The following is a 20,242-nucleotide window of genomic DNA, read 5'->3' as shown; positions in this document are numbered from 1 at the left end:
CTTATCTTTGAAGTGAGTGTCGTGAAAAAAAAAGACCCTGTGATACTTCCATCTTTTGGCTTTTACTGAAATATACACTTTCTTGAATAGGTATTTAGAAAAAATGAAGCAGCCAAAATACCTACCGTAGTTGAGTAAACAGGCTGGCCTTTACACCCCCAAAAATGTGGGGTACTTATACAGGTTCTCAAAATGTTTCAAAAATTATAACTTACAAACTTCATTCAGTATTTCAACGGTTCTTTGTAATAAGTTGTATATCAACATGAATAAGACAAAAAATATGTGCAGACCATTTCGTACCATTAGTGTAGGACCAGGAGTTTATTAACCGATTTTCGCTGGTGGTCTTAAACTTTTGTTAGGTACTGTAACAGTCAGCTACGTCCACTGACATGCATAACCAACTGACCCTACTGTCGTGAGTGACACAATTCGTCATATCGAAAGGTGTTACTAGTAACTTTCATAACTTATAATCAAATCCAAGGGTGAAACTGGGGCAGAACAGTAAAGGATCTAGCCATACCAGGACAAACAGTGCACTCTGCACATTCTCACCATAGATGGATGTCAGCACATTATGTTCAAGTTAGTATAAGTGAAATGCTATAAATATCTGGTTATCATTATTACGTGACGTTTAGTTTGTTATCCTTGTGGGATCTACCTGTGGTAGATATCACGACAAACATTCCGAGACCTAGCTAACTGATAGACATCAGGTACAAAATCGATACTGAATTGAAGAGTAAATATCACGAGAATACTTGTGTGTGAAGGTTTGCTTAAAGATCTAGAGCCGATATTTACCATACGACGCCAGTCATCCCGGTTTTAGGGTAGAAGGTACCCAGGATCCAGCACATTCTGGCATCGTACACCTATTTGTTATTGCTTGTTCCGCGCTCATTGAAGTCGGGACCGAAAATCGGACTCGAACATTATTGGTAACTGTAGTGAGAAATCCAATAATAGCTGTGATTAACCTCGACAACGTATTGCAAGCTGTCCAATACATGGCCGTATCGATGAGTATAATCAACAAATTAATCTAAAACTCCTCGGAGTAACTTCTAAATAATAGAAAAGTATAACCAAAAATCCTATTGGAAATATTTTAAAGTTCTCTGTGTTCTTTTGTTGTTGTTGTTGTTGTTGTTATCGATTAGGTAGCTTTTTAGATTAATTTGTTGACTCGACAACGTAGTCACGGAATATTATTTATATTCTAATTAAACATATTAGATACTCTGGAGGTAAACAGATCTTTTTACGTACTGTATAGATATACGTAAAATTTTCTCGGAATAACCTCTAAATAATAGAAAAGTGTTACCAAAAAATCCTATTGAAAATATTTTAAAATTCTCTATGTTCTTTTGTTGTTGTTGTTGTTGTTGTTGTTGATAATTTCAAATACTGTCGAATTCCATCGAATTGTATTGAAAATTTAGAATTGAATAGATACTGCATGTCCAGGAAACTGTGTATTAATTTTTTTGCACATAGTTTATAATCAGTGATACATAGTTTTGAATTTTGTTTTTCAAAATGTATCATATAACGATTCCTGCTTCATGTAATCAAAAGTTCCATGCGCACATTTTCTAATATAACCACGTTACATACAGCATGAATGTTTCCTGAAGTTGAACGTATTATTACAACGGAGAAAAATCAAATTAATTTTTCTAAAAATAAACAGGATATAACACAATAAATATGAAATTGAATGTGTAAAACTGGAAAATTTGGGGGAAAATGGTAAAACAGCGTTATTTTCTTCAATAAAATGACTGAAAAATTAATTTTTACCTCCTTAAAGATCCCAGAACTTCATTTCATTTGGCTTGCTTTAAATTTTCTATAATTGTCCACCCTCTACCTTAATCTAGTTTCTCAGGCAGTCAGGCGGATTACTTCAGATCAGGCGTTAAATCAAGTTGTGTGGCAGTTGTGTAGTTGTGTCGTCCGACGAAACTCTTGCCGGGTGAATTCACGTGGCCGCACCATCCGACAGCCTGACCACCTAACCAAATCAGATCGTCTGTAGGGCTCTATAGAGTGGAAAAGCTTAACAATTGTAGAACTTTCACCACTAATGGGAACCAATAAATATTTTCATCGAAATCCCCTCAATTGCGGCACGTTTAACGTGCGAGCCTTCCGGGACGTTTGTTCCAAACACTCCTTTAATACGTATAAGCGTAATTATCTGGCAAAATATTTTTTCTTTTGCTATTTTTGTTTTACGTCGCACCGACACAGATATGTCTTACGGCGACGATGGGAGAGGAAAGGCCTAGGAATTGGAAAGGAAGCGGCCGTGGCCTTAATTAAGGTACAGTCCCGGCATTTGCCAGGTGTGAAAATGGGAAACCACGGAAAACCATCTTCAGTGCTGCGGACAGTGGGGCTCGAACCACTACTTCCCGATTTCTGGGCAAAATATTAAGAGTGAAGAAGAAAATGCATATGGACTTTCAATGTGCATTGTTTCGTACTACCTGTGATTCCATACACTAATTTTCTAGTATACGTAATGCTGCATACAGCAGGTAAACGGGAGTTACAGAAATTAAACGGAATATTACGACGGAGAAAAATGAAATAAACTGCTGGAGTTAGGAAAAACTTCTTATTAACTTCTTTTGTGTAACACTGCATTCTAAATGCACTTAATGAGATCCATATTTCAATAGGACTAACACTTCTAACGGTGTGTCCATTTATAAATATCCCTGACGCATAATTATTCCGACTGTTTCTACTTACAGAAAGGGAACCTTCTCCCCTAATAAGCAAGCATAATTATATACAGCCTATATAATCTGCAATAAATGAGCGTTATAATGTCAAAGAATTACTGAAATTGATTGTAGAGTGGTCTGCGAAATCAGCCTACATATACAAATAAACTTACAAACTTTCTCTCTTTATAATATTAGTGCAGTTTTGTTGTTGAATGTCTTTAAATAATTGAGAGAAGTAATTCATTATTAACATAATTAATTTTATAAAACTAATTTTTATATAGTATTACTAAATGCCTTATTGGCAATTTTACTTATCTGTTCAACTGGCTGCTATTTCCATACCCTGAAGCCCTGAAGATGGTTTTCTGTGGTTTCCCATTTTCACACCAGGCAAATGCTGGTGCTGTACCTTAATTAAGGCCACGGCCGCTTCCTTCCAACTCCTAGGCCTTTCCTATCCTATCGTCGCCATAAGATCTATCTGTGTCGGTGCGACGTAAAGCCCCTAGCAAAAAAAAATCCATACCCTATATAAATTAAAGAAGAGGCATAAAAACATCGCTATAAACTTAGTTTGAATGTGTTAAGAATCATGTTTAAACACCTAAGTGTACGGTTAACTGAGTGGATTAGCTACTGGCTTCCCATCCGGAAGGCTGAGGTTTGAATCCCGGTTGATCCTGTGTTGAGACTATAATCTCAAAAAGCACGTCGCGTCAGGAAGGGCATTCGGTCTTGAACACTCGGCCAAAACCAAAAGGTGCCTGGGTGACGTCCAGCGACCCCAGAATAGCTGGGATAAGATGAAGAAAGTTAGTCCGGTCCCTTGGCTGCAGGCTCAAGATACTGACCTTCAGTTCAGAGAGCTCCGAGTTCGGTTCGCGGCCGGCTCGGGGATTTTTACTGTATATACTTAATTCCTCTGGTTCGGTGACTGGGTGCTTGCGTTTGCCTCAAAACACATCTTCGTATGCACACAGGTGCCCAGTTTTTACGGACGAATGCGTTTCCTGATGCCAAATTTATGTGGAGGGATTTATTCTGTGATATTTTTAATGGGATGTCCTGTGTGTAACTTTTTACTTTTGTATACATGTTTTAATTTTCCATACGATATATAAAAGTAAAATCTACACACAGGACATCACACTAAAACATACCGTAGAATAAATCCTTCCACACAAAGTTAGTAACAGGAAAGGCATCCGGCCGTAAAAACTAGGCTGAATCCATACAAAGTGTCGACCCCAGGGTACTGGGAGAAAGATTAGGGTGAAAAAGAATAAAAATTATGTTTAAACACCATTCCTTAGGGGAAATGAAGTAATTTCTTCTTTTGCAGTTTCAGTTATCTTGTTACCACACCTATTTCGGGTGTAGACTATGTGAGCCCTAGAGCCACGTTCTCAAAGAAGTAGAAAGGAATCGAAACTACATCCTTTTGGATGAAGTGAGAACGCGTTTACCACCTTAAGACCAGCAGGCCTATTGTTAAATCAATATTGTACGAATAAACATTAATTTACTCACATGAAATTCATTAGATACTTACTCAGAAGGTCGTACCAGTAATAGAGGACATCCTGCTTCAGACGCATAGAGTTGAAGCTCCCGAAGAAGAGATGGAACACGCTATGGTTCTGCAGGGTCACACCTTCCCTAGAAGAGAAATAACCAGTGTACATATAATTATGTACGGTGACCCAAATGTCCGTTAACGTTTGAGGAGGCAATACTTCACGAAATATTGGAGGTAAAGAAGCAATAACTGACACACATGATTGGCATGACATGGGGTTTTATTGATACCAAAATAAAGTACACAAAATGACCAATAGATAGCGCTGAACAGCAATAAATCAGGTACAAATTGCCACACATGCTTAACGTGACATAAGGTTTTATTGATACCAACAACGAGTGCACAAACAGGCCAACAGATGACGCTGGACAGCAACACGTCAGTGATGTCGCATGAGACCCGTGTACGGTATAAAAAGAAGTGTCGTGAGAGAGGGTGTCTGATCCGCCTGCAATCGTGACATGAAGACGTTAACAGAAAAGCCACTGTTAATGAAACTTTATTTACTTTATTTTGGTGTCAATAAAACCCCATGTCATGAAAATCATGTGTGTCAATTATTAGTTCTCTACCTCAAATATTGCCTCGTCAAATGTTAACGGAATTTTCTGTCACTCTGTACATATAATTCTATATACTATGTTACACCATATTATAAGGTGTCATTATGGGTTCGTGTTCATGAGCGTCGTAATCTTCACATATTGTCTCTTCTGCATCGAGTTCCAAATTCAGGTAAATTGAATAACTCTCTTCAAACTTTAATTACCCTCGTCCTATAATAACCACAATACACGATATGGCTCCTCTCTAATCGTATCTCTGCCGCTCCAATGGTCACAACCGCTCTTTCGAGGCCACTGCCGCTATGTTATGGAATACCCTCCTGTGACTGCCCCTGCTTGCGAGACTTACCGTTTACAGTGCACAATGTCTTCTGATATATTGACTACAACAAATTTGTTACTTTCCTTGATCAGTCTCAGTCTCATCCTTCGACTGATGTATGAGCGATGCTGATAATGCCATTCCTTATGCAGCCAGTCTCTGTTGTGAATGGTGTGAAAATATCACCATGCGTTTAATATCAGGGACAATCAGATGTACTCCAACATACTGGCTGCCATCATTAAGTCACATACCACCTCCATCCGTGAGAAGAGAACAAATACACTCGGGAGATGGAATTTTCTTCCATTTATAAAGGGAGTCTACATATCTACCACAATTAGTTCTGATTCGGTTTAGAGTACACCAAATTTTTCTGGCGAGCTCAAAACCTGGTGGCTTAGATGTGATGCATGGCATAGCTTGCTGTTCTAGTGTTGCAGAGGTCTTCCATAATTGCTTCCAGCTGTCAATCATGTTGAAATTACTTTCAGCAAGGTGTACAATAATATGTGCAACAATTCTTCTCTTCCTGTACATCTTGACCTCCCTGTTATTAACAGGAAGATACTTCGCTCTCGCCACCCTCTATTGAATACTGCAAGGAAGCTTGCTGAAAGTAATTTCAACATGATTGACAGCTGGAAGCAATTATGGAAGACCTCTGCAACACCAGAACAGCAAGCTATGCCATGCATCACATCTAAGCCACCAGGTTTTGAGCTCGCCAGAAAAATTTGGTGTACTCTAAACCGAATCAGAACTAATTGTGGTAGATGTGCAGACTCCCTTTATAAATGGAAGAAAATTCCATCTCCCGAGTGTAGTTGTGGTGCTGAAAGACAAACTGTTCAGCATATTATCCAAGAATGCCCTCTATCACGCTTTTCAGGAGATTCAGCCGAGTTCCTGATGGCTACTCAAAACGGTGTTAATTATATTAGAGATACCAATCTGACATTTTGACTTAATGTGTTCAGACGTGAAAATAATTTTAAAATACTTTTATTGTGATGAGATTGTAAACCATACGATAAATAAGTAATCACTTATTAGGGTCAGTTGGTGCATGAATTTCACTGGGCTTGGCCGCCTGATAAGTGATAGCAACGTCTGGCTCGATGAGGAAAGCAACTGGAAAATACCTCACTCGTCATTTCCCTAGAATGTCTCTTCACTGAAGCCTAGGCCATCTACAACAGCAGCTGTTGAGGATTAAACCAGCGTTCGGGCTGAACACTCAACATAAGGAAACAATATAAATTGCTGAAATCACTTGCTGAGTGCATCCAGCTGACTTGTATGACGCCTTCAAACTCGTCAATGAGGGATTATTTTTTGTACAGCTGGAGCAGTAATGCCATCTAATGGAGGCGAGTAGCAACAGAAGAGAAGGAGCACACATCACTCAGTGTGATGTTATTGCTGATTAGTTCCAGGGGCTCCCTAGAAAGATTAGTAGGCCTCAGGATCTCAAGACTGCAAGTTCATAACCGACAGTGATACAATTTTATAGGTTATTCACCATTATGTCACTACCGAGGGGCCCTTATCTGAGTCCTAGCATTGCTTCCACTTACTTTTACCAGGTCTCTCGCTTTCATCTATCCTATATCCCTTGGTTAACTCTTGTCCTTTTCCTATCCCTGCGCTCTTAACCTCACATGACAGCTGGCTACGTGTCCAGGCTTAACCTTACAGACCTCAAAGTTCAACACCCGGGCTAACCGCATAAGAGTGGAAGCTTAACCTAACAGACTTCAAGTTCGATACCAGGGGACTAACTACACAATAGTGCAGGTCTAACGTTACACTGACCACGCGTTAACCTAACCTAACCTAACCTAACAGCGCTAAATTTTTTGCTTTACCGGAATGAAAATATTTTTATTTTTTATATCAACAACATTTGATATAGGCACTAGGACTAAGGGAGTTATATGGAGGTGTTATTGAAGGAAAGAAATAAACAGTATAGTTTTTACTTTAGGCAAGAGCAACCGGTTAGGTTAACGCCTGCTCAGCGTAAGGCTATGTCTGCACATTTAGCTATTAACATCGTGTAAGGTTAATCCTACACTGCTATGATATTAGCCTCGGCATCGAACTTAGGTCTGTAAGGCCTGGGGTTGAACCCGAAGTCTGCGTGGTTAAGTCTAGAAACGTCATGCCTGTTAAGTTAAGCTTGCCCTGTTAGCCATAATCACGTTGGCTGATAGGGTAATCTTGCACTTTTTGGCATCAAACTTAGGTCTGTGAGGTTAAGGCCTTTAAGCCTAGGGTCGAACTCTAGGTCTGTAATGTTAAGCCTGGACACGTAGCCAGCGTAAGGTCATGTAAGGTCAAGAGCACGCTCTTAGCCAAATAAGGTTAAGGGCACGCTCTTAGCAAGCAGCCCGCACCGCGCTGTGGAGTCACTCACAGGATCAGGCCTTGTCTAAGGGCCACCGGATTCCGGACGCCGCAGAACTCTCCACTTATACTACTGTTGAAGTATGAATGTGTGCATGCCTGAGGATTTGCCAGTTTTAAGAATGTTCAACATTAATTAGTTTTAATATCAATTTAGTTTTTTTGCTAGGGGCTTTACGTCGCACCGACACATCAATTTAGTTAGTAATTTATTTAAATTCATTTTTAAATTCTATTAATTTATGTAGTTTTAATTATATTAATTATCTTGGCGTTTTATTTTTTTAATTAGTGTGTGGTTAAGTGGAGGAGAGGGCCTCGAGCCGTAACTTTGCCACTGAAAAGGCACTAATAAATAAATAAATAAATAAAAATAAAAAATAAATAAATCGTCGTGCGAATTAACCCAGCATCTAAGTAAAGGTAATTATAAAATATATGTCGAGTTTCATAGAAGTATGCTCGCCGTTTCCATGTCATACTCGAAGAAACAGACAGACAGGCAGACATTGAACCGGAAGTCTCTTAAGTATTTATGTGATATAGAAAGGTTTATTTTAGTCGGGCTGAATTACCATTTTCATAATGTACAGGTGAAATGTAAACTTTATTTATACCGGGCGAGTTGGCCGTGCGGTTAGAGGTGCGCGGCTGTGAGCTTGCGTCCGGGAGATAGTGGGTTCGAATCCCACTTTCGGCAGCCTTGAAGAATGGTTTTCCGTGCTTTCCCATTTTCACAGCAGGCAAATGCCTTAAATAAGGCCACGGCCGCATTCTTCCAACTCCTAGGCCTTTCCTATCCCATCGTCGCCATAAGACCTATCTGTGTCGGTGCGACGTGAAGCCACTTGCAACAAGACTTTATTTATAGAGTTTTTAACATACTAGATCTGTAGAATACTAGGCTATTTGTAGAAAGTCATCTGTACTCTCGAATGTGGTATAAAGAACGGGCAGAGACAGTAAAACTCACAGCAACATGGACCTCTGGTAGGGCGGTATCATAAGAGGCGCTGAGGTAGTCTGTACATGGTAAGCGGTGTCTGAGCACGAAGGAAGGCACTCTCTGCATTCAATGGACTCTTCTCGTTCCATTTCAAGACCAGGGATGTCCTCTGTGGGTCGTAATGTTGACCACTTCTCTGCAATAGATGTACATATGTATTAAATATTTTAACAGCACTTTCCAAGTGGAGGTAGGGAAAAATATTCACATTTAAGTTTCTGGTTCAGTCATTCTACCCGCCGGAATCTTGGTACGAGTTCATTTTAAAATTTGTACGAGGGCGAATCAAAAAGTAAGTTACATTTTTAAGTTATGGCTGTTTATGCAACCACCTACACATAGGCAACACGGCTATGACAGCATATAAGTTCACTTTTCCGGCCGTAGCCGTGTTGAAACACCGGATCCCGTGAGATCTCCGAAGTTAAGCAACATTGGGCGTGGTCAGGAGTTGGATGGGTTGCCACGCGCTGTTGGTGGATGGGGGGGTGGGGGTAAGGGAATGGAGGAGCGGAAAGGAACTGGCCACCCTACCGTACGTAAACTTCGGCTCAGGAACACCTCTGCGGAAGTCTGGATCTGCCTTCGGACAGAATAACCCTTACCTTATCTTACCTTACCTTCCACATGTCCCCAAGAGGCTGTAAACATTTCTCGGAACGGTCAATCAACCTGGAGACAGCTACTTTCGCCTCCTCATCCTTTTTCAGCTTACTGAACACTTGATAATCCCATGGAAAATTGCACGATAGCGCAACACCTCACACGGCCTGCCAAACGTCCGAACTGCTGCTGCGATTCAAATGGGAATTGCAACATCCTCCATACAGTCCAGAATTAGCGCCATGCGACTATCATGTGTTCGGTAAGCTGAAAAAGGATCTCAGTGGACGACGATACCAAAACGATGAGGAGGTGAAAGCAGCTGTCTCCAGGTGGTTACATAGCACTGCAGGTGATTTCTACGCATCCGGAATCGAAAAGTTGGGTGGCAGTCCCGAGATATGTTTACAGTCTCTTGGGGACTATGTGGAAAAGTGAACTTGTATTGTATGTCATCATAGCCGTGTTGCCTATGTATAGGTGGTTTTCATAAATGGCATTACTTGCAAGTGTAACTTACTTTTTGATTCGCCCTCGTACGAGATTAGGAATTATTACTTTTTAAAATAAATTCTTGTGAGAAAAATCGATTTTCTTCTAGCGTTTCTCATTCCGGTTTTGTCTTGACAAAGAGGAGTTTAACTCAACTCTTCCTTCTTTCGCCATAGCCTATAGGTATAAGAAGCTAAAACTTAATATCTAAGAACTTCCAAAAACAATTAAAGGTATCGAAAAATGTTCTTTCAATTTCATTAATAGAATAGCGAGCAGGAACACAATTTATTCAATCATTATGTTACGTACAAAATACATATGTCAGAGAATATAAAGCCATAAATATAGTGGGTGTGCCTATTAATAAACGGGACTTTGTGATCGCCCGAAGGAACGGTGGCTAGATAAAATCAGGGAGGATTTGGGAGTGACTGACCTCAAAGCTGAAGGTTTCCTCGAAAGAAGGAATTGGCGAACGGTGACCAGACAAGTGGACCTTATACTGTTGCGGGGAACGCGCTAGGATGATAGCTGAAATAATCCACTTTGGCACGTAAGACTAACACTCGCCTTCAGTTCTCTATCATAACAAACGTTCTTCCACGCCCCACTCTGAATGAAAATAGTAAAGACTTATTCCTATACGAAAGTAGCATCTAACACAACTAATAGTATACTTACCTCTGTATCGAGATAAGCAGTCGATATCCATCATGTGGCACTCCCGCGTTTTACCTAAACAAGAAATATCCAACAATCACCCGAACAGAATATACTTCATGATAACTAAAATTTAGAAATGTACGTAATTTCATGTGCAGGGATAGATTCAGGGAATTACAAAGGTCATTTGAAGGTTCCGTTAGCAATTATCACAAAAGAATTATATGCAGTGAGTAAAGATATAAAAATCAGACAGAAATGATGTTCTATCAGTAATAATAACTTTTAAAAATCCCTGGCTTTATCGGCCCCGAAAGGTCTTTTGCCTACTAAGAGACCGCTGCTCAGCCCGAAGAACTGCACAGTATGAGATGTCACGTGGTCGGCACGTCGAATCCTCTCAGCCGTTATTGTTGGATTTCTAGACCGGGGCCACTATCCGATCCCCTCAATTATAACCGGCTGAGTAGACCTGGAACGAGCCCTAAGGTCCAGGTAAAAATCCCTGATTTGCCACGGAATCGAGTCTGGAACTTTTGGGTAAGAAGCAGGCGCCTTGTCCCCACACCACGGGGGCTGATAATAATAATAATAATAATAATAATAATAATAATAATAATAATAATAATACCGAGTGAGTTGGCTGTGCGGCTAGGGGCGCGCAGCTGTGAGCTTTCATTCGGGAGATAGTGGGTTCAAACCCCACTGTCGGCAGCCCTGAAGATGGTTTTCCGTGGTTTCCCATTTTTACACCAGGCAAATGCTGGGGTTGAACCTTCATTAAGCCTACGGCCGCTTCGTTCCCACTCCTAGTCGTTTTCTATCCTATCGTCTCCATAAAACCTACCTGTAACTTTCGGTGCGACTTTAAAACAGATTTTAAAATACTATTAATACATACTGAAAAAATCTCAGACACTATCAGCCAAAGGAGGCTGAAATTCTATGGTCACATTCTCAGAATGATCAATGATAGACCGGCCAAAAGAATTCTAAATCTTGCCCTCGCACTGAAAGTGAAGAACAACTGGCTAAATGAAAATGAATCAGATCTTCAGGAAATCAACATCAACCAGGAAACTGTGAAGAACTGATCTGCTCTCAGAATACTGATTGATAATCATCGTTTCGCGCAGCCAAAAACTATGACTAATAAAACCTGGACAGAAGAACGTAAGGAGGATTTCAGTGAGAGGACGAAGAGATTTTAGGAGGAGGAGAAGAAAGTAAAATCACCAGCAAAATAATTTCAAGCGTGCTCCTCAGTTGGGCATAGCGATGTGTAAAAAAAAGAACATGGAACTTGAAATGCCCATATAATCCCCTGGTGCGTATATTAGAATGAGTGTAACAGGTTCTACAGATCATTGTCCAGCGTTAAAGCCAAAGCAACATTAATCAAATGTTGTGGGCGTTCTCAGTGGTTAAGTCTGTTAGTCATTGTCCTCTTCTTGTTCCGAGATAATGGATTCGATCGCGGCCTAAGTTGGCGACATATAAGAGTGTTTAAATGTGACAATTACGTATGAAAATCTGCAAGAATTATTATTGTGTTCGCCGGAGGGAAGAAACCATAAGGACACTTCTAACTTCCATTAGAACTACAGTCAATAACCAGATATTTTACGTAATTATTGAAAGTGCACAGACCACACCCAACAAACCCTCTCCACAACTTACTCACTTCCCTGCATAACTTCTCCTGTATCTTTCACATCTTAACCCTTTCCCTTACCTCTAGCACTAACCCCACCTTCGTCCAACAGCCTTTATATCATCCTACTACGTACTTTTAAATCTGTGTAAAATCTATTGTACTACTTTGTAACCATCTATGCTAATAAACTCCCCCAACGAAATCCGACACCTAGGCATAGGCACAATTCCCCTCCCATCTCCTACATATTCACATCCTTTACCCACCTCCTTCTTCCGTCACATCTCCCGAACCTGCCCGCATCTCTTGGCCAGAGAGAGGGCGTTACCCTCTAGGTGGCCCGCCCCACCCCTTCAGGGTGGGGAATGAAAGCATTGTTAAAAAAAGTGCACAGTGAATTTTTTGCTTGTTAGTTGCTCTGGAGGTGAAATCAAATGGATAAAAGTTCAAATTTCGAGATTGTCTAGTATATTCGTTCGTTTTCCTTCTGGAATGGGTTGTAACATACTTTATACTTCTCATTGCTTAAGGAGAAACGTGATTGAAATGTTGAGATTTTTGAACAAAAATCCAATTTTCAATTTCGATATTAAAATATCTCCTAATATTCCTCTTTCAAATACCGTGATCAGTTTTTACCCTACGCCGTTTTTAAACCTTTAAATACCGAATTTAAGGCAGAGCAAGTCTACGGTACTTTCTCCAAGCTGCCAGACATCATTAGCTTCAAAAACCTTTCGGTCTACCATTTGAATAATGCCGCGGGAATATATTTACCTTGTAGAGGCCTAGGCTGTGCATAAGAGGAGAAAGACATCTAAGGGAGTAATATACAGTCCAGAGCAGTTTTAAAGCAAATATGCTTATCAAAACTTTCCATTGCGTTTTACTACGTTGAAACTTTTTTTTTTTTTTTTTGCTTTACGTCGCCGCACCGACACAGATAGGTCTTATGGCGACGATGGGACAGGAAAGGTCTAGGAATGGGAAGTAAGTGGCCGTGGCCTTAATTAAGGTACAGCCCCAGCAGCATTTACCTGGTGTAAAAATGGGAAACCACGGAAACCATCTTCAGGGCTGCCGACAGTGGGGTTCGAAACCATTATCTCCCGGATTCAAGCTCACAGCTGCGCGACCCTAACCGCACGGCCAACTCGCCCGGTCGTTAAAATATTTTCAGCTCTTTGCCATTCATAAAATGCTCCATGCGGCAGAGTTCTTATCAGATTCGCCTGAAAATTTCAAGGAATGTTTGAATGTGTACAGGAATTAAAATTAGTTCTGAATTTTTTTATCAGTTGACTTTTACCTTCATATTTCTGCTCTTAAAATAGAACGAAGCTGGATTTTTTCAAATTGAATGAATAATGAAAACTGAAAAAAATGATACTTCTATTAGTTTATAGGCCTAGCTGACTAAAAAACCCGAGTTGTTCTTAAATATGTGAGTATTTTTGACACGTCTGCCAAATTACAGCCCAAAGAAATGAAAACTGTGCGAAATTCAACATATAAACCAGCTTTGGCCAATCTGTCCGTCCCCTTCTACTACGCCTATTTGCTTCATTTTTAAGTTATTTTCTCCGGAATTACCTAGCGGTGAATTATGAAACATTGGTAGGTCTCCAAGTTTAGCCAATGATGAGTAATACTAAAATCATGTCACTAAATGACCACTCCAATAATTGCAGGCGAAGGATTAGCCTAACCCGCAATACATCCTGTACTTAGCAGGTCGCTAAGCGATTAACACTTTCATTAATATTGTGATACATGTGATTTTCATCCTTAGTAATGTCATTGCATGCAGCCATGATTAATTACTACCGGTCAAAGCAGAGAGTATACATTTCCTATGGTCACAATTTGATACTATTAGTCCCTGATAAATACTCTTTGATTCTTTAGACCCTCCCAGCTTTTAAATATACCAAAAAGGATGACAGAACTCACATGCTGTTAAGAGAAAATGGTTAACGTACAAACAGACGGGAATGTATCAAGTCGACTAGCCATCTGTATGACCAGTAATAAAGCGCAGGGACAAACTCTTGAAAAAGTGGGTGTCTACTTATCCGAACCAGTATTCAGCTACGATCAACTGTATGTTGCACTGTCTCGAGCAAGTTCGTTTGAAAATGTTAAGATCCAGATACGGCTGAATGGTCGAAGGACAGTGAAAATTGTTTAGAAAAAATGTTATATGTCCGCCGCTATGGTGTAGTGGTTAGTGTGATTAGCTGCCACACCCGGAGGCCCAGGTTCAATTCCAGGCTCTGCCACGAAATTTTAAAAGTGGTACGAGGACTGGAACGGGGTCCACTAAGCCTCGGGAGGTCAACGGAGTAGAGGTGGGTTCGATTCCCACCTCAGCCATCCTCGAAGTGGTTTTCCGTGGATTCCCACTTCTCCAGGTAAATGCCGGGATGGTACCTAACTTAAGGCCACGGCCGCTTCCTTCCCTCTTCCTTGTCTATCTCTTCCTATCTTCCCATCCCCCCGCAAGGCCCCTGTTCAACATAGCAGGTGAGGCCGCCTGGGCGAGGTACTGGTCATCCTCCCATTTGTATCCCCCGACCCAATGTCTCACGCTCCAGGACTCTGCCCTAGAGGTGGTAGAGGTGGGATCCCTCGCTGAGTCCGAGGGAAAAACCAACCCTGGAGGGTAAGCAGATTAAGAAAAAAAAGAAAAACTTTGCAACCAATTAACTAATCAAATAAAACTTTTGTGTGGGGCTATATCTAATTCGTATATGCTTCTTTTTTCAAATTTGGTTTTGGTAAGTGGTAAATTGTAGAAGTTCAAAATGACAATCATGACTTCCGTTACTGAAGCTTACCTCGAGTGGGAAAGTAGAAGGGAACACACTGGCACAGGAACTTTATACTGCGGATCCTACAGTTCATGACACACTCGCTGTAGCTGTAGTACCCGGCGAACAGCTCCGACAGCTCGCTTTTGAACAGGCAGTTTCTCTTAGATCTACTGAACCCTCTGACTCCCTCTGTACTGAATACTGTAGTCGCTTCCAGTCTGAAGAACACTTCATTGCGGAGAGGGACCAACTTCTCGATGAGACCTCCACTGGGAGTGTCAGGGTAGTCCCGGGGGTTAAACACCAACACCTGGAAAGTAACAGCAGAATAAAGGGTGAATCCTTGGTACCGCGGTGTACTTCATTGCATTGAAGTTAAACAGTTTAATATGGCAAAGAGCAATCTGAAAAATGTTCTATGAACCGTTTGAACAGTAAGTCAAATTCCGATGATCCCCTGTTTATCATGATGACCCGTTTTGCGGAAAGGGGCCGGAAGTTGGATTTTAATTTTTGAGATTTCGTAGTTCTTTTGTATTTTAACATATACTTACGTTCCTCGAAAACGGGAACATGGAAAGAAAAATTTTAAGATGCTTTTAGTGTTTGGGTAGAACGCGTAATCCGCCGAGAGTAGGCCTATATAACTTACGATTATGTTTTTTGCTACTTGCTTTACGTCGCACCGACACAGATAGGTCTTATAGTGACGATGGGATATGAAAGGCCTAGGAGTTGGAAGGAAGCGGCCGTGGCCTTAATTAAGGTACAGCCCCAGCATTTGCCTCGTGTGAAGATGGGAAACCACGGAAAACCATCTTCAGGGCTGCCGACAGTGGGATTCGAACCCACTATCTCCCGGATGCAAGCTCCACAGCCGCGTGCCCCTGATCGCAGGCCAACTCGCCCGTTACGATTATGTTTAATATCTCAATTGACATATAAGAGAGGAGGCTACTTGATGCAAAAAATCTGAAACGTACTTTTCATGAAATAGGGCTCCAAAATAAGACAAAATTTGTGCTAAATATGTGACGTCACACGCATACTCTGTTACAAGAAGGCGCTGTGCTGACTCGCGCACTAAGTTGGGTGTTAGCTGTCTTTGTGAATACATCGTGGTCAGTTGTACAGAATAATAAATTTAAGCGATACCGTGGGTGTTGTTCTCCCGCCCCCACCCACAGGGGCATGGATATGAAGAGCATTTTGAGATATAATCTTTTGCCCGAACAGTGACAAATTACTGACTGTTACTATTAAGGAAACCGTATCTTGAGAAAAAACGCAATTGTAGCTTTCAGTAATTTTCTTGCTATTGTGTCAAGTTTTCATGACGCAGAATGACGAAGATTCGAACTGTTAAGTAACTTCTTTTGCAACTTAGACTTTCTGAATAGAAGCTGGCGGGTTCGTTCCAGCTTATTCTGGTGGTGTTTGAAGGTGTTCAAATTTACCAGCGTCGTGCCGGTAGATTTATCGGCAGATAAAAGAAAACCTGTGTCAAACTATTCCGACACCTCGGCGTCTCCGAAAGCGGTAAAATTACTTGGTAGGAACTAAAATGAATAATCTATATACACTGACTGACAGTGACAATGCAACACCAAGGAGGAGTGGTTCGAAAGGGATGAAAGTTGGGGAAAAAACAGAGTCGGCACGGAAGAATAATTGATGTTTATTTCAAACCGATATGCAGGTTACACAATGCGCACGGCATCGACTCAGTAGGATATAGGACCACCGCGAGTGGCGATGCACGCAGAAACACGTCGAGGTACAGAGTCAATAAGAGTGCGGATGGTGTCCTGAGGGATGGTTCTCCATTCTCTGTCAACCATTTGCCACAGTTGGTCGTCCGTACGAGGCTGGGGCAGAGTTTGCAAACGGCGTCCAATGAGATCCCACACGTGTTCGATTGGTGAGAGATCCGGAGAGTACGCTGGCCACGGAAGCATCTGTACACCTCGTAGAGCCTGTTGGGAGATGCGAGCAGTGTGTGGGCGGGCATTATCCTGCTGAAACAGAGCATTGGGCAGCCCCTGAAGGTACGGGAGTGCCACCGGCCGCAGCACATGCTGCACGTAGCGATGGGCATTTAACGTGCCTTGAATACGCACTAGAGGTGACGTGGAATCATACGCAATAGCGCCCCAAACCATGATGCCGCGTTGTCTAGCGGTAGGGCGCTCCACACTTACTGCCGGATTTGACCTTTCTCCACGCCGACGCCACACTCGTCTGCGGTGACTATCACTGACAGAACAGAAGCGTGACTCATCGGAGAACACGACGTTCCGCCATTCCCTCATCCAAGTCGCTCTAGCCCGGCACCATGCCAGGCGTGCACGTCTATGCTGTGGAGTCAATGGTAGTCTTCTGAGCGGACGCCGGGAGTGCAGGCCTCCTTCAACCAATCGACGGGAAATTGTTCTGGTCGATATTGGAACAGCCAGGGTGTCTTGTACATGCTGAAGAATGGCGGTTGACGTGGCGTGCGGGACTGCCACCGCTTGGCGGCGGATGCGCCGATCCTCGCGTGCTGACGTCACTCGGGCTGCGCCTGGACCCCTCGCACGTGCCACATGTCCCTGCGCCAACCATCTTCGCCACAGGCGCTGCACCGTGGACACATCCCTATGGGTATCGGCTGCGATTTGACGAAGCGACCAACCTGCCCTTCTCAGCCCGATCACCATACCCCTCGTAAAGTCGTCTGTCTGCTGGAAATGCCTCCGTTGACGGCGGCCTGGCATTCTTAGCTATACACGTGTCCTGTGGCACACGACAACACGTTCTACAATGACTGTCAGCTGAGAAATCACGGTACGAAGTGGTCCATTCGCCAACGCCGTGTCCCATTTATCGTTCGCTACGTGCGCAGCACAGCGGCGCATTTCACATCATGAGCATACCTCAGTGACGTCAGTCTACCCTGCAATTGGCATAAAGTTCTGACCACTCCTTCTTGGTGTTGCATTTGCTCTGTCAGTCAGTGTATATAAAATAACTTGTCCTGCCTGACTGATTCATCATCGCCGAGCCAAAACTACTGGACATAAAGAAATGAAATTTTGGGGATACATTCATATTAACATGTAAGTGCTCGCTAAGAGAAGATTTTTGGATATTCCGTCGCTAAGGGGGTGAAAAGGTAGGTGGAATTTTAAAATGAGTGTATCAATATCTCAAAACTCTGAAAGTTTACTGATGTAAAAATTGGTATTTAGAATCTTCTTTAAAAATAAAGAAGCACATATTTTTTTGTTTTCGGAAAACCTCAATAGGAGGGGTGAAAAAGGGGTTGAATGCCTTTAATGAGGATACTTATATCTCAGAAACTGAAGATATTACAGACCTGAAAATTGGTATTTTGGATCTCCTTTAAAAATAAACATTTTTTTTTTTTTATAATCACGGGAATAGAACCAGCTTTTGGGTGGTTAGGCCGTGTGCATTATGAAGAGTTTCGTCCAGACGTGCCATTTGGACTCATCAGCTGGAATGGCACGCCCCTCCAGGACTCTGCTTAGCAGTGGCAGACCAAACTGTGTGGCCCCGCCGTGTTAGCAAATCAAGTTTGCTAACCTGCTAAAGGTGAAATGAATTCTCCGTTTAAAAAATGCTCGCCCATTGGAGATACAACTATTCTCTATTCCGTGATTATAAGATCTGCGGCCGTGAAAGCCTTTTTTGATATGTTTTTTTTTTAAATCCAATTAATCGGGGGTGAAAAGGGGATGAATTTTTAAAATGAGTGTATCTATATCTCAAAACTTTAAAAGTTTACAGATGTAAAAATGGATATTTAGAATCTCCTTTAAAAATAAATGAACACGTACTTTTTGTTGTCTGAAAATCACAATAGGAGGGGTGAAAAATGGTGAAAAATTGCTGAATGCCTTTAATGAGGATACTTATATCTCAGAAACTGAAGATATTACAGCCCTGAAAATTGGTATTTGGGATCTTCTTTAAAAATAAAGAAACATGCATTTTTTGTTTTTGGAAAATCCAATTATGCGGGGGTGAAAAGGGGGTGAATTTTTAAAATGAGTGTACTATATCTCAAAACTTTAAAAGTTTACAGATGTAAAAATTGATGTTTAGAATCTCCTTTAAAAATAAAGAAACACGTATTTTTTTGTTTTTGGAAAATCCAATTAATGGGGTTAAACAGGAGTGACAAATTGGGGTGAATTTCAGAAAGACTATATCTAGAGTATATCTCAGAAACGTACAATATTACAGACGTAAAAATTGGTATTTGGAATCTCCTGTAAAAGTAAAGAACAATAGGTGATTTGTTTTTGCAAAATCCATTTAAGGGGAACTAAAAATGGGGTGAAAGTTTAAAATGGGAATTTCTACAATATATCTCAAAAACTTAACATGTTACAGAAGTGAAAAATAGTATGTTTTTATCTCTATTAAAAATAAACGTGTATTGTTTGTTTTCGGTGAAACCACTTGGGGGTAAAAGTGACTGTAAATGGGGTTGAATTCTTTTAATTAGGATGCTGATATCTCAAAAACTGAGGATGTTAGTGTGAAATTTGGTATTTGGAATCTGCTTTAAACATTAAAAAAAAACACGCCTTCCTTTTTTGGGAGGGAGGGGGGGCGTAAATCAACTTAACGGCGGTGGGTGAAAAAGGAGTTGAGACCAATTGATTTTACTGTTCATAATGTACTTAATAGGAGCCTCTGCGGCTCAGGCGGCAGCGCGCCAGCCTCTCGCCGCTGGGTTCCGTGACTCAAATCCCGGTCTCTCCATGTGCGATTTGTGCTGGACAAAGCGGAGGCGGGACAGGTTTTTCTCCGGGTACTCCGGTTTTCCCTGTCATCATTCATTCCAGCAACACTCTCCAATATAATTTCATTTCATTTTTCATTCATTAATCATTGCCCCAGAGGAGTGCGACAGGCTTCGGTAGCCGACACAATTCCTATCTTCGCCGCTAGATGGGGGCTTCATTCATTCCATTCCTGACGAGGTCGAATGACTGGAAACAGGCTGTGGATTTTCAGTGTAGGCCTACTTATTCTGATCATAAACCGAACATTTTTAATCTTTCCTGGGTTCGTTTTCAAGAGCCATCTTTTCCTTTGGAGAACGTTCCTAGATTACAGTAGATTCTCCTGGCATATAAATAAAAATTTAAACACATTTGAAATAAACGATAGGAATGGTATTTACGGTGCAATTGTTCACCTCTTTTAAAAAGGTCAATAATGCACGGAAGTATATCATTCGTATCGCACGAAATCCCGCGCAATTTCATACGCGTGACAATGGTGCTGGTAACATAGTCAGCAACGACAATGGCAGCATATGTACTGTAATTTACCGCCAAGTAG

At 41.4% G+C, this 20,242-nt stretch overlaps 1 protein-coding gene across 1 annotated transcript in view; it reads right to left on the bottom strand.

Annotated features, from left to right (window-relative positions):
* LOC136875870 (sodium channel protein Nach-like) overlaps window positions 1-20,242 on the bottom strand; it is a 113,712-nt gene that overhangs the window by 6,933 nt on the left and 86,537 nt on the right. Inside the window, exons 10-13 of the mRNA XM_068228232.1 lie at window positions 14,906-15,191; window positions 10,427-10,480; window positions 8,615-8,783; window positions 4,312-4,418 (exon numbers count right to left, since the gene is read on the bottom strand). Coding sequence (XP_068084333.1) covers window positions 4,312-4,418; window positions 8,615-8,783; window positions 10,427-10,480; window positions 14,906-15,191 — 616 coding nt within the window. The remainder of the gene's footprint in view (window positions 1-4,311; window positions 4,419-8,614; window positions 8,784-10,426; window positions 10,481-14,905; window positions 15,192-20,242) is intronic.

Source organism: Anabrus simplex, chromosome 6, assembly GCF_040414725.1.
Source record: "Anabrus simplex isolate iqAnaSimp1 chromosome 6, ASM4041472v1, whole genome shotgun sequence".
NCBI lineage: Eukaryota > Metazoa > Arthropoda > Insecta > Orthoptera > Tettigoniidae > Anabrus > Anabrus simplex.
The sequence above is the reverse complement of the archived record's forward strand: the minus strand, read 5'-3'. Positions and strand labels throughout refer to the sequence as shown.